The sequence below is a fragment of the Oryza glaberrima genome, chromosome 11 (genome assembly GCF_000147395.1).
Source record: "Oryza glaberrima chromosome 11, OglaRS2, whole genome shotgun sequence".
NCBI lineage: Eukaryota > Viridiplantae > Streptophyta > Magnoliopsida > Poales > Poaceae > Oryza > Oryza glaberrima.
This window is the reverse complement of record NC_068336.1, coordinates 23679353-23693711: the sequence shown is the minus strand read 5'-3', so window position 1 is coordinate 23693711 and position 14359 is coordinate 23679353. Positions and strand designations below refer to the sequence as shown.

Below are 14359 nucleotides of genomic sequence, written 5' to 3'. Positions count from 1 at the left end.
GCAAGCATATGCATGCATGCATTCGGACTTGGTGTTGTGGAAGGCATTTGGTCTCCATAAACTACAATAAAATAAAATAAAAAATACATGGCTCACACGCTTCTTCAAGCCAAATTAAATAAAATTAAGTGAAGATGATTATTTGTCGAATGAATCCATGCAGGGAAATAAAATTTACTCCCTTCGACACAAAATATAAGAAGTTTTGGTTGAACGAGACACATCCTAACACTATGAATTTAGACATACGTACAACATATACAGATTCGTATTCTAGGATATATCTAATCCAACCAAAACTTCTTATATTTTAGGATGAAAAGACTCAAGAGTAATAAATAGAGTAGAGAAATACTAAAAGAAAAATCATCGCGGGAGTTCATGTTTCATAATATGCAATCTCATATATTTTTTAACCATTTCTTTTATAAAAAATGCTAAATATATATGTCGCATAATTATTAACAGAGTATTATGGGGAAAAGGAGTTTACGTGTAAGAACGAACTAATTAGAGACCCTGAATCAAAACAAATAAAAGGGCTGCTAGCTCTAGCTATAGTTTGAGCACGGCGATCGCTCTCATGGAGAGGAAAATGAAGCAGCACCACCACTCCGAAATCAACAACATGCATTTTTCTTTTTCTGCAGTGATGTTTAAACACATATTCAAAGAGAACGACACGTGCTTAATATTTATACAAGCATTACGATTTAAACCCAGGTTGATAGAGGCGGAGCCACACATGAGAGATCTGGCCAGAAGCCGATCAAGAAATTAATTAACTACTTCCTCCGTACTTATAAAGAAAGTCATTTAGGACAGCGGCACGATCTCCAAAACATAATTTTGACTTTCTTGTTTCTATAAAAATATTTATTGAAAAGGGATATATGTATACTTTTATGAAAGTATTTTTCAAGACAAATCTATTCATATATTTTTTACATTTTTAAACTCAACAGCTTAAGAGTTATTCATAATTTATATTCCCAGAGTTTGACTTAAATTTTAAATGACTTTCTTTATGAGTATAATTCATCTATTTTCATACATGTATCATCTTAGTCCAAACAAAAATAGACTAAAACAAGCGGTCGAGTGACGCATCTTTCTTTCATTTTAGCTCTACCTCTACAGGTTTATGGAGTTATGCATACATCCATCTACTCCCTTCGTCTCATAATATAGTAACTAGGACCGGACAACATATTTCATGGTACAACGAATCTGAACATATATAAAATGTCTCATTTTTATCGTTATATTTTGGGACGGAGAGAGAGTACATGAGTATGACTTAACCACTGCACCAACGGTCCTTCTGCCCAACATGCATGAATTATATATGTACTTGAAAGTAACTCATATATGCATGGAGTCTTAATATACCTATCGGCGATTTTGGCTTTTGTATGACAGCGATGGACGGCTCACACACATATTGTCAGCCTAATTTTGTCACCATCGAAAGCTTGGTTTCCACGCGTAGGTTGCGACTTTAGTACGTGACGGCTTGGGGTTTGCATTCAAGCGGAGCCGTTGGTTTTTTTGAGGGGGCAACGACCGTGATGGATCGGATGGATGGCATCGACGGGCTTCGATCTCTCCATGCATCGCATGCGTACCCTCCTTATTTAATTTTCTTCAACGAATTCCACCGACGACTTGTTCTTCTTCTATGTGTACGTCATCGCCGATCATCAGAATATATAGTTCACTTTCTTTTTTTATAAACACAACATAACATAAAAGCAGGTGTTGCTCATCCTTATAAGTTATAAACATACACAAACACACCTTACCGGGCCCCCACACATCCTACCCCTATAAGAACTTTCGAATGGCTGGCGCATACCCTACTCTTATAAACATATTTTGATATTGGTAAAATCACCATAGGTCGACGTACATCGTTTATCATTGAAAGAATAATTAGCTGTAAATACGACGGTACGACACACATGTGTAAAGTCTAAGACTTAAATCCGGGTGAATAGGTTACATCAGCTAGTTAGGTTTCCTTGTGATGTTTAATTGAGTGCGTTTAATTTGTGTTCAAATCGAAGAGCAATGGTTTAGTTCAGGGAGATTCAAGAGACAATTATAGAAGGAATAAGTTCACTTTGTGACCCTCAAAAGTGATCGAAATCTAATCCGTGACCCTAAACCATAAAACCGGATATCTCGACCCCCAAACTTCTAAAACCAATGCAATTTGACTCCCTCAACGGTTTTGGAGGGCGGTTTCGTTGACGTGGCGCAACGTGGCGCCTACGTGGTGATATTGACCGAGTCTTCATTCCACGTGGCGTTGACGTGGCAGCGGAATTAAAAAATATGCATGGGACCCATTAGTCATTCACACAAAAAGAAATGTGGACCCACTGACATGTGGGGCCCACATGTCAGTCCTTTCTTCTTCCTCCCCCCTCTCTCTCTTTCTCTCCCCTTCTTCCCCTTCGGCCGACGCGCGGGATGGCAGCAAGAGCGAGCAGCGGCGGGCAGCGAGGCCAGAGCTGCGGCGATGGGCGGGAGGGCGGCGAGATCGAGCGGTGGCGGGAGGCGACGGCGAGGGAGCTGTGCTCGGCGGGAGAGCGAGCGGCGAAGGAAAAGGACCCCCACCCTAGACACCGCCCAGCCTGGAGCTGCGCTCGGCGGTGAGAGCGAGTGGCGGCGGCAAGTGTAAGCACACGTTCGGTTTGTTTTTTTCTTGTTTCTTTGATTCGTAGCCGAAGTTCATAACTGAATTTTCCTTGTTTCAGGACGACGTTTAAGAGGATCCTGAAGGCCAAATCGACCAAGCGATTCCACGGGCTCCCTTACCTGTTCTCGCTGCTGAACTGCCTCATCTGCATGTGGTATGGACTTCCTGGGTCGCCGATGGCAGGCTGCTCGTCGCCACCGTCAACGGCACCGGAGCGGTGTTCCATCTCGCCTACATTTGTCTCTTCATCTTCTACGCGGACAGCAGGAAGACGAGGGTAATTCTTCCCATCCTGCACCTAATTTTGTCTCAGAAAAATGTACTTGTAGACTATAGTACTAGATTGATACTGTAGTAGCCTAGTGCTGTACATTTTCAATTTTGTCTGATGCCAATATGCCATCAAGAAAGGAAAAGGATGGTGGAGCTCCGCGCGTCGCCGCTGCTGCTCTCACCGCCGAGCGCAGGTCCAGGCTGGGCGGTGTCTAGGGTGGGGGTCCTTTCCTTCGCCGCTCGCTCTCGCGCCGAGCGTAGCTCCCTCGCCGTCGCCGCCCGCTGCCGCTCGATCTCGCCGCCCTACCGCCCACCGTCGCAGCTCTGGCCTCGCCGCCCACCGCTGCTCGCTCTTGCTGCCATCCCACGCGTCGGCCGAAGGGGAAGAAGGGGAGAGAAAGAGAGAGAAGGGAGAGAGGGGGAGGAAGAAGGACGGACTGACATGTGGGCCCCACATGTCAGTGGGCCCACATTTCTTTTTGTGTGAACGACTAATGGGTCCCACGCATATTTTTTATTTCCGCAGCCACATCAACGCCACGTGAAATGAAGACTCGGTCAATATCACCACGTAGGCGCCACGTGGCGCCACGTGAGCGAAACTGCCCTTCAAAACCACCGAGGGAGTCAAATTGCACCGGTTTTAGAAGTTTGAGGGTCGAGATATCCGGTTTTGTGGTTTAGGTCATGGATTAGATTTCGATCACTTTTGAGGGTCACCAAGTGAACTTATTCCATTATAGAATTAGTGCTGGGCCGTAATTGCAGGCCCAAGCGCAGCATGCAGTCATGCATCACGAGGACCCGAAATGGCTGCTGGCCCACTCAATCTGATGGAACTTGATCCAGTTAAGCCCACTAGTGAGTGACCTAGATTCATCAGTAATTCAGTATTAGTCTCACTATTAGTTAGCTGGTCAAGTATTCTCATGCAATCTTCACAATCTGAGGTGGTTTCATCTTTTTCTTATGCTTATACTTATCAGCTAAAATTTGAATTTTTAACCTTAAATTTTAAGCTGATTTTAGGGTTTTTTTCATCGAAATTCATTTTTTAGTCTTTGCATTTAGATCGCTAAGAACACGTATATAAAAGTTTTATTCACAAACTAATTTTTTATTAAGGGCCGGTCTGACTTGCAGTTCATTTCTCAAGACCAGGCAAGATGCACTACTACGGAAATGATTTCTATATACGAGGGCCCTAATAGGTTATAGGTGAACTGTAATTAGTCACGTCTGAAAAATCGATTTGTATTTTCGTATATGGCTTATTAAGAGGCTACATGCAAAAATCAATTTTCGCAGACGAATATCTTAATATACCCACATGCAAAAATAAGCATATTTTCGTTGGCGCCTGCTACCAACCAACCAACACCTTAAAATATCTATTTCCTTCACTCCTCACTCTCTCCCCACTCCTCCCTTATCCTCTTCTCTCCTCATTCGGTGGAAGCAGCAGCAAACTACGGCAGGAACGGCAGCGGCCCTCCCCCGCGTTGATCCAGTGGAGGAAGCGTGCATCGACTACGGCGGTAGCCCTCCCCCGCGCGGATCTAGCAGTGGCAACCATCCCCCACGTGAATCCGGTGGCGACGGTGGGAGGAGGCACGTGTTGACAGCGACAGCGGTGGGGCCCTCCGCCGCGCTCCTCCTCCGGTGGTAGCGGTGCTCCCCCATGCAGATCTGGGGGTGGAGGGGCAGTGGAGGTGCGGGGAGGGTGATGGCAATGATGACAAGCAGCGGTAGACTACAACGACGATGTCGCCGATGGATGGGACCTAGTTAGGGTTTCGAGTTTTGATTTTTTGTTTTTTTTTGTGAATTTTTATTTTTCGTGCGAACAACGTAAGCATCCGCACGTGAAAATACAGAATTATATTGTCATTTCAATATTTTTCTTTCATAATAGTGTGAAAGTATACATGATATTATATTAGAAACTTTCATAATAACGCCAGTTGCGCAATTTGCATGGGCCATAGTAAATTTCAACACTTACAGTATAACTTTTTTTTATTAAGGGCGTAATAAAGCGATACATGTCTATTTAGTCTCACGTATATAGGAGGTATACGCTCTTTTCAATCCTCATAGTTTGCACTGTATTCAACCAGACGCAATGCACACGCGAGCAGGAGTCTCCACCGCAACCCATGGGGAAAAAAAATCCACTGTGATGTGTAAAAAAAATATGTCACCACAATTTTAGCAAAATCGCAAATTTTTTGTGATGTATATTGTTTTAATCCGGCAGAAACCTTGTGATATACTCCCTACGTTTCACGATATAAATTATTCTAGCATTTCCCACATTTATATTGATGCTAATGAATCTAGACATATATATCTATTTAGATTCATTAGCATCAATATGAACGTGGGAAGTACTAGAATGACTTACATCGTGAAACGGATGAAGTATATGGGTAGGATGTTCTCTTACATGTACACCATCTTCAAAGAGGATCTCCGGACACCCACCTTGCAAGCATAGCAAGGCATTGCTTTGGCATGTACTCTGGAGCTGTATGTCCACCACCCTACTCAAATTAACACCAAATTACTCTTTTTCATTATCAAGTCCCAAGATTTTAATTTGTTAGTCACTCAGTTTCGGATTGTAAGTCATTTTGACTTTGGTTAAAATCAAACTACTCTAAGTTCGATCAAGTTTGTAGAAAAAAAGTAGTAATATATTACAGACAAGACAAATGTATTATAAAAATATATTCAATTATAGATTTAATGAAATCAATTTGGTGTTGAGAATATTATTAAATTTGTCTATAAATTTAATCAAACTTAGAACAGTTTGACTTTGATTAAAATTAAAACGGCTTATAGTCTGAAACGGAGGTAGTACAGCACATGAATCCTGAGAAGGAAGTTAGAACGCCGGTCCATACCTTGACAGTTGCGAATGTGAGGTTATTAGAGTATGACCTTGTATATCTGCACATATGACAGACGAATACACATATGTGATATATCGCACACAAGTAATATAATTAATCCATCGAATACTCAATTAATAGGATGATACCAATGAATAGTGTGAGTCCTCACCCTCCAACTTGTCCATCCACAAACCATGGTCTCCACTCATCCACAACAGAGAAATTCAGAGACCTAATCCAGGCTTGCGTGCCGATGAAAGGGATACCCATGTCATGATCACCACTGTAAATTAGGCTTCTGTAGCCTCTAGTTGTCAAATCCAGATGGTATCTTATTGAACTTTTGATGTCGCGAGTGTACGGAATGTCGAAGTTGCATCGTTGCCACGAAGGAACTGTTCCCTGCATTATTGCAGAATACCGTGGATAGGATAAATTAATTACATTGCATTGTCTTGTTTAATTTGGACCCAGAGATGATCGAACCTGCAGATTACTGTTCAATTATTCAATGATGAACAGACAGGTGTATTTATGTACCTGGTGTATTCCAAGTGCCTCTCTTACTGTGTCATTGTTTGCCCATATTATGGACATGGTATATCCTGTTGTCTGATAAGAAGAAATGCCAAATGGCAGGTATGTATGTAAGATATGATGATGTACTAGTAGAAGAAGAGAAGGGAAATTAATCAACAAATTAGTTACATGAAGGTCCACTAACTCTGCATTCGGAAGAAATTTCAGACAAGTGAAGGTCTTGGAGTTGGAGCATCTGCCGTCCTCCTGAAGTAAATGGCTTATCGATGCGCGGATTATGAGGGCTTGCCCACGTGCAGTAAGGCTCCAGAATGTGATTTTGGTGTATGTCCTTGACACACTTCACAATTAATTGATTGAAGGCAGACCATTAATTACCAATTGATTAGTCAACAGCAGCAAAAACGATTTTTCATGGCGGTATCTTATTTTTTTTTGGCTGTTGGTTATATAAGAAATCCGCTTGTAAAATTCTATTGAGGGATAGTGGGTTTAGGACCGCTAGTGAAAATCTATTTTCGCTAGCGGTGAGTTTAGAACCGCAAGCGAAAATCCGTTTTCGCTGGCGGTAGGTTAAGAAGTCCACTTGCAAAAATATTCCTATTCGCTGGCGGGGACCGTGCTACTCCAGCCCTTGAAAAAATCACGGCATTAAAAATCCACCTACCCATCCTTATCTTATCTCCTCCTCCCTTCACTCCACCTACCAATTCTTATCTTATCTCCTCCTTCCACTCCCTCTCTCCCTCCAACCATCTCTCCCTCCATCCGCAGGCGTGAGCGCGCGAGCTCAGGCGCGGGCGAAAGGAAGGGCGGAGGAGAGGGCTGGCGTGGGCGGCGGCGAGCTCGGTTGCAGGCGGCGGCGAGGGTGGTGGCGGAGCTCGGGCGCGGCGGTTGGCGGCGCTCAAGCGCGGGCGGGGAGGCCGGATCCGCCATCGCCGCGCCGCTGGGAGGCCGGATCCGCCACGGGGACAAGGCCGCCGCCACTGCGGGGGACAAGCCCAACGCCGGTGGAGCTACTCCTCGTCCAGGTCTACTGCCTCATCACCTCCCAAGGTCAGCACCCATCCATTCTTGTGCTTGATTCGCTATTTTTGTTGACGCGGCAATCTAAAATCCGTGTGTGGTGGTGGTGGTGGATGCGCAGAGGTGACGAAGGCACTGCGGGCGAGGAAGAACGAGAAGATGCAGCAGTGCAAGGCCATCAGGCAGCAGCACGACCAGCTCCAGCGGGGCGACCTGCTCACCGATGTAGCCAAGGAGGAGATGCAGCGGCGGTGGCGAGGGGACTTCAAATTTTTTTTGTTAATGTGTTGATTTTTGTGATGCTTGAATGCTTGGGTGAATGAAAATTCTTTAATGTAAATTTCTGTGGAATTTTGAATGCTTGGGTAAATTTATGTGAAATTTTTGAATGGTGGAGCGTTGACAAAGGCGGACGGAGCGGTGTCACTCTGTCCGTCGTTTTTTTTAAACTTGGCCAGCATTAACACTGGCGACTGGTCCTTGGAACCCGCCAGCAATAATTCTTTTTCGCTGGTGGCTATCTTAAGGCAACCACCGGCGAAAACGGATTTTTGCTAGCGGCTGGCTTAAGACGACCGCCAACGAAAATGAATTATCGCTGGCGGTCGATAACCTCTACCGAAGATCTACGTTTTCACTTGTCTTTACTTTGTGGAGGCTGCGATTTCTGCTAGCGAAAATCCAAAATGGCCGCCACGAAAGATGGTTTTCGTAGTAGTGAGCATCACTGAACTGAAGAACAAAATAAGTACTAATAATGCGTGCCTCATCTATGGCATCAAGAGTATTATTGCACTGAACGCTTTGCTGCTGGGTGTTGTCCCTGATGCTGCAGCTCTTCTTGTATGCCTGAAAATCATAATTATATATTTAAGATGCTAATAAATATTCCATCACGAAGCAAGATATATATATATATATATATATATATATATATATATATATATATATATGGACGTTTTTATATTCATACTGCATGTTTACCTCATACAGTTCGTCAGATATTAGACCCATCCCATGAGCAAATGGAATTTTGGATGGAGTGTCGAAGTTGTGATCAGTGACTGGATTGCCCAAAAGGTAGCCCTGATACATGGCAATTCGCGGCAGGTAGATAGGCAGATGGATGTCAGTGAGCAGTGCAGTTATTATATGCTCACTTCGTCCCACAATTAAAATTTTAATTTTGATTAGATAAAGATATATCATAATACTATGAAACTATCCAGATTTATAGGACGGAAAGAGCAAAGTACTCACTCCATTTCATCTATTTTATGTTACAAGACGTTTTGACTTTGGTCAAAGTTAAACTACTCTAAGTTTGACTAATTCTGTAGAAAAAAATAATAATATACAGAATTAGTCAAACTTAGCGTAGTTTGACTTTGACCAAACCTAAAACGGAGTACTTAAAAGTTAGAGTAAAAACTTTAGTACTCTCTGTTCTATGTTATAAGTCGTTTGACTTTTTTTTTAGTTAAATTTTAATAAGTTTAACCGAGTTTATGGAAAAATTTAACAACATCTAAAATATCAAGTTAGTTTTATTAAATCTAACATTGAACAAATTTTTGATAATATGTTTATTCTATGTTAGAAATTATTACTATATATCCTATCTTATTATAAAGTTATCACCCACTAACTCTTTAAGCTTAACATGCAAAGGTGCAACATCATCATCCACTAACAAGATGCCATATCATCATCCACTAACAATCATCACATTTAAATATCATGCAAATATGCTATATATTTATAGTTTTTTTAATTTAAGAGCTTTTCAAATACAAACATGTTAAATTATCATCTAACATAATTCACATAATGTTTCAATGTATATCTTTATTATGTTTTATGATATCCTATATATTTATATAGTTCATCCTCACTTAGTTAGTGCTTAAATGATTAATCTATGGTCTAAATTATCTTTCTCCTTTTTTCCTCTAATTAAGTCATATCACATCAATTGTTTTTAGCCTTTAGATGATTAATCTACGGTCCAAACTATCTCTCTACTTTTTTTCTTCCATAAAATCATTATACATACTATTTAAATTTAAATTATCATAAATCATATTAATTTACTTAATCTGATGTTATCTAGCTATCTTACACGTTATTTTTTTATTGTTATCATGCTAAATTCCCGTAGCAATGCACGGGGTTTCACCTAGTTTTATAAACTTGAACCACCTTAATGAAGTTTGACTAGAAAAAAAATCAAACGACTTATTAATATGGATCAAATGGAGTTGTTGGATTGCAGCAGATGGATGGAAGGACGAAGTCAATTTACCTTTAGATTGAGAGATGGTTGATGTGGTTCAGGTGAAGAAGTGGCGATTCCCAAGGCAACGGCCGGCACAATCATCCCAGAGTATGAGTCGCCGGCGATGTAGAGAGGATTGGAGAGGAGATCCGGGTGCAACTCCTGCAACCACTTGCGGAGGAAGGAGAGAATGTGGCGGACAGCAATGGTGTCGCCGGTGCGGAATCCGGCGCCGTCGGTGTCGGCGTCGGCGGCGTAGGAGAAGCCAGTTCCGACGGGGGAGTCGAGGAAGATGACGCTGGCTCGCTTCGTCCACGACTCCGGCTTGTACAGCAGCCTCGGCAGCTCACCTCCTTGTCGTCCATGGCGGCCATGGTGGAGATCGAAGGTGAGGGGCCCGACCTCGTAGACGAGGCCGGAGAAGGCGGAGCAGCCGGGGCCGCCGGTGAGCCAGAGAAGGAGGGGGTCGTCGGCGGGGCTGTGCTCCGAGCGGATGAAGTAGTAGAAGAGGCGCACGCCGGCGGTGTGGTCCACCTCCATATACCCGGTCTCCAGCTCGAACGGGAGCGGCCCATCGAACCCCGGGAGATGCCTCACCACTCTCCTGCTGCTGCCGCCGCCATTGCTTCTCGCTCTCGCACTCGCGGACACGCGGCTGCAGAGAGGAGAGGAGGCGAGGAGGAGGAGGAGGAGGAGGAGCAGCAGCAGCAGCCGCCGCCGTGTTGCCGCCGGCTCTGTACATAAATTCATCATGAACCAGCTGCAGCTTAATTAACTGGGATAGCTATACACAGCTCAAGCTTCAGCTAATTCTAGATTAAGCTTAAGCTTGTCCCCGTCCTTGCCGCTCTTTATATATATTTCTGATCGATATTGTTTTTCTTCATTTTGGAGAGCGAATGTAAGTAGTACTATATGATTGCGTAGCTAGCTTAGTTGCGCTGTACTTTTCTCTCCATTTCTCATATTTATGTTAATGTTAATGAATCTAGATAAATATATATGTTTAAATTCATTAATATTAATATGAATATGGGAAATGCTAGAATAACTTACATTGTGAAACGGAAGAAGTAGTAATCTTCGGAGTATTAATTCTTCTTCTTTTTCCATGCTGGTCGTGTCTCCTTAATTACATGTATTCCACTTGCTAATTACTCTAGTACTTATGTGGGAATTAATATTTCATCTTGGCACACAGATTAAGGATAAGTAATTCTACTTATCATTCATTTAAACATGCTACATTCTTCGTAAATAAGCGATTCATTAATATTTACGGTTCTCGATGCCCATATAGCCAATTTTGTGTGGAAGAATAGAGAGTCACGCATTAAATCTGAGAAAGTTACTCAGAGAATAGGTTGTTGATTTATATATACATATAAAAATAAATTTTTCAGATTTAAAAATATGGTTATCAAAAGTAGATGGAGGGAGTAGCGCATCCTTGGATGCCACTAATTAACATCCTCCAGCCCACTAGACGCCGCAGCCTGCACTCCTATTAAAACTAGTTATCTCGTGCATACAACTTTTTTTTTTAAAAAAGAATCATTTAATTAATATAGCCTCTGATATAATGATTTCTATTTTTCGTATAACCTATATAACGGGAGCGGCCCATCGAACCCCGGGAGCCGCCATTGCTTCTCGCTCTCGCTCTCGCGGACACGCGGCTGCGGAGAGGAGAGCAGGTGAGGAGGAGGAGAAGCAGCAGCAGCTGCCGCCGGCTCTGTACATAAATTCATCGAGAAAAACAGCCGCAGCTTAAGCTTCAGCTAATTCTAGCTTAAGCTTGTCTCTGTCCTTGGCTCTTTATATTTCTGATCGAGTGATCGATATCGTTTCTTCATTTTGATTGTGCGTAGCTAGCTTAGCTGCGCTGTCCTTTTCTCGCACTACTCTACCTAATCTTCTTAGGAGTATTGATTCTTCTTCTTTTTCCTAAATCTTCTAGAAGTATTGATTCCTTACAGTATATCTTTTCCCATGCTGCTCGTGCCTCCTTAATTACTTGTAATCTTCCACTTGCTAATTATTGTTGCATGTATAGCATAGTTGCTCTTGTATCCATCTTCCACTTGCTAATTATTGTTGCATGTATAGCATAGTTGCTCTTGTATCCATATCAGTCATGGTTTTATGTAACAGTGAAACTAATAAGTACTCCTTGCTACTCTCTTTTTCTCAAATTAATCATCATATAATAAAATTTGAAATTTCTCAAATTGATCATTATATAACCGTATGGACATGGATTTCATCAGAATACAATTAATGCAGCATGATAAAATATGTGCATTCTAATTAAAGTATTAATTGGCATGGTGTTTTATTCGATGCATGCGTTATGGGAGATTGATGTGATTTAAATTATCTTTAGAGCAGGTACAATAACCTTTAGAGCAGGTATAATAGCAGGCTATAAGTTAGCTGCAAACATATTTTAAAAAGATAAATGAGGAGAGAGAAGGGCAGCGGGCTATAGATTTGTAGCTAGCTGCAGCACGGACTCCAAGACGCAGTGTGTGTATAATAGGTGGGACTAGATATTAATAGTGTAGTATATAACTATTGTATGAATGAGCTATTAGATTAACTATAGATAAATGGAGCTAATAGTTGGCTATACTATTAAACTTGCTCTTATAGCGCTAGCGATAGTGATTACACGTAGTTTTGAGTAGTGAGCTGGAGGGGTAAAGCGCAGAGAGAGAGAGAGCAGCTCGGCGACTAATTTGCTGCCCGGCTGTACGCTGCTCCCAACGTTGTCTCAACCTTTTTCTCATGCATGCATCCTAGCGGCTGCTCTCAGCCAATGGGAGCATTTAAGTGAAGATTAGAAAATTCAAAGCTTAATGGAAGTGTGTAGAGATGTATATACGGTCTATTATTGTATTTATTAGTTTTTGGCTTTGGCTATAGTAGGATGATGTGATCACTTTTGAAGGAAGGAATTTTTTAAGTACCACTGAGTGAACGTGAGTCGTTTATTGTAGTAGATCCATCAGATCATATGTGTTTCTACTACACCTATTAGATTGAGTAGTAGTGTAGTAGAAGGGTATTTTAGAAAAAAAATACTACTTCCGTTTTTTAATAGATGACGCCGTTGACTTTTTCTTACATGTTTGACCATTCGTCTTATTCAAAAAATTTACATTTATTTTGTTATGAGTTGTTTATCATTCATAGTACTTTAAGTGTGATTTATATCTTATACATTTGGATAAAATTTTTGAATAAAACGAATGGTTAAACATATAAGAAAAAGTCAACGGCGTCGTCTATTAAAAAACGGATGAATTACATGGCACTGCTGTAAATACGCAGTTGTTGAAGGGTTTCGTATTTCATCGGTATTCCGTAGATCCGTGCGAACAGAGTAAAGGGATAAACGCTTTTCAGCAGGGCGGCTTCGCCGCTGCGGCCGCCTTCCTCCGGCCGTGTTATCTTCTCCTGAAGGGCCACCTACTCCTCATGGACGCGGCGTCCGCGAGATCGTGACGGCCGGCCACTGACGGTGACGGGAGGGGCATCTGCTCGACTGCTCGGTAACCGGCGGCATGACCGACGTGGTCAAATAAACGAAAAACTAGCGTATAACAGATCACATGCATCTGGATTAATTACATTGATACATGCAATTGCCAATCGGGATAACTAAATTGATTGATAACACCTAAACATTCACGCATGCATGTTGCATGGTTCCGCCGTGACCATGCTTGCGCGACGAGGAGAGAGTGAAGGCAGACGGCGGCTGTCCCTCCTGTTCTCTTCTGCTTCGTCAACTCACGATGAAATGAAATTGGGTCTGCAAACCAGGCCCGTCTGATCTATCACGGGAGCACAATTACAAGATTACCCTCCCACCTCACTTAAACAATTACTAGAGTGGCCAACAAAATCAACGGTGAGATTTATTCCTACTACACTAACACTACTACCACCTTAAGTGGGAGGTACTGTAAAATGACCCTTTGAAGCCAACAACGGGCTATACTATTAGCCTTGCTCTTAGGCTGTGTTCGCTAGGGAAGGATAGGAACATACACAGTACACACGGAAAACGGAGTAGTTCATTAGCGCGTGATTAATTAAGTATTAGCTATTTTTTTTAAAAAAATAGATCAATATGATTTTTTAAACAACTTTCGTATAGAAACTTTTTACAAAAAAACATACCGTTTAGCCATTTGAAAAATGTGCACACGAAAAACGAGAGGGGAGTGTTGATAACTTGCTCTTGCAAACACAACCTTAGTCTTGATGTATAAACTTATATGATGATCAATTTAGAAATGCGCGAGTATATTTTTTTGGAAACCGATCGAGCCTATAAATTTTTCCTTATCACGTGCATATTGTTTAGTACTATATAATCAATCAAAGCTAGTGGCTCTGCGTTTGTTGCGACCCAATAGCTCAGGTGGAGCAGGCTCTAGCATTTATGTAAAAAAAGACTATGTTAGCATAATATCATTGCAAGCATCATGTTATTGGTAGGATGATCGCTTCAGATGAGTTCACACGCAATATGGAAATATTTAATTGCTTTAGCATTATTATTTATTTTAATATTTTCTCCATTTTCTTATTTAATATAGCATTCCTTTTTGCGTCCTT

The 14359-nt window shown here is 41.9% G+C and overlaps 1 protein-coding gene across 1 annotated transcript; it reads right to left on the bottom strand.

Annotated features, from left to right (window-relative positions):
- Positions 1 to 4786: 4786 nt before the first annotated feature.
- Positions 4787 to 10537, bottom strand: LOC127753796 (serine carboxypeptidase-like 2). Its single transcript, XM_052279220.1, has 9 exons — positions 9755 to 10537; positions 8434 to 8535; positions 8215 to 8298; positions 6608 to 6763; positions 6424 to 6495; positions 6053 to 6285; positions 5893 to 5938; positions 5430 to 5526; positions 4787 to 5157 (listed from the first exon to the last, which is right to left on the bottom strand). The coding sequence occupies exons 1-8, from the start codon at positions 10478 to 10480 to the stop codon at positions 5443 to 5445; spliced, it is 1503 nt and encodes a 500-aa protein (XP_052135180.1). The 5' UTR covers positions 10481 to 10537; the 3' UTR covers positions 4787 to 5157; positions 5430 to 5442.
- Positions 10538 to 14359: the final 3822 nt, after the last annotated feature.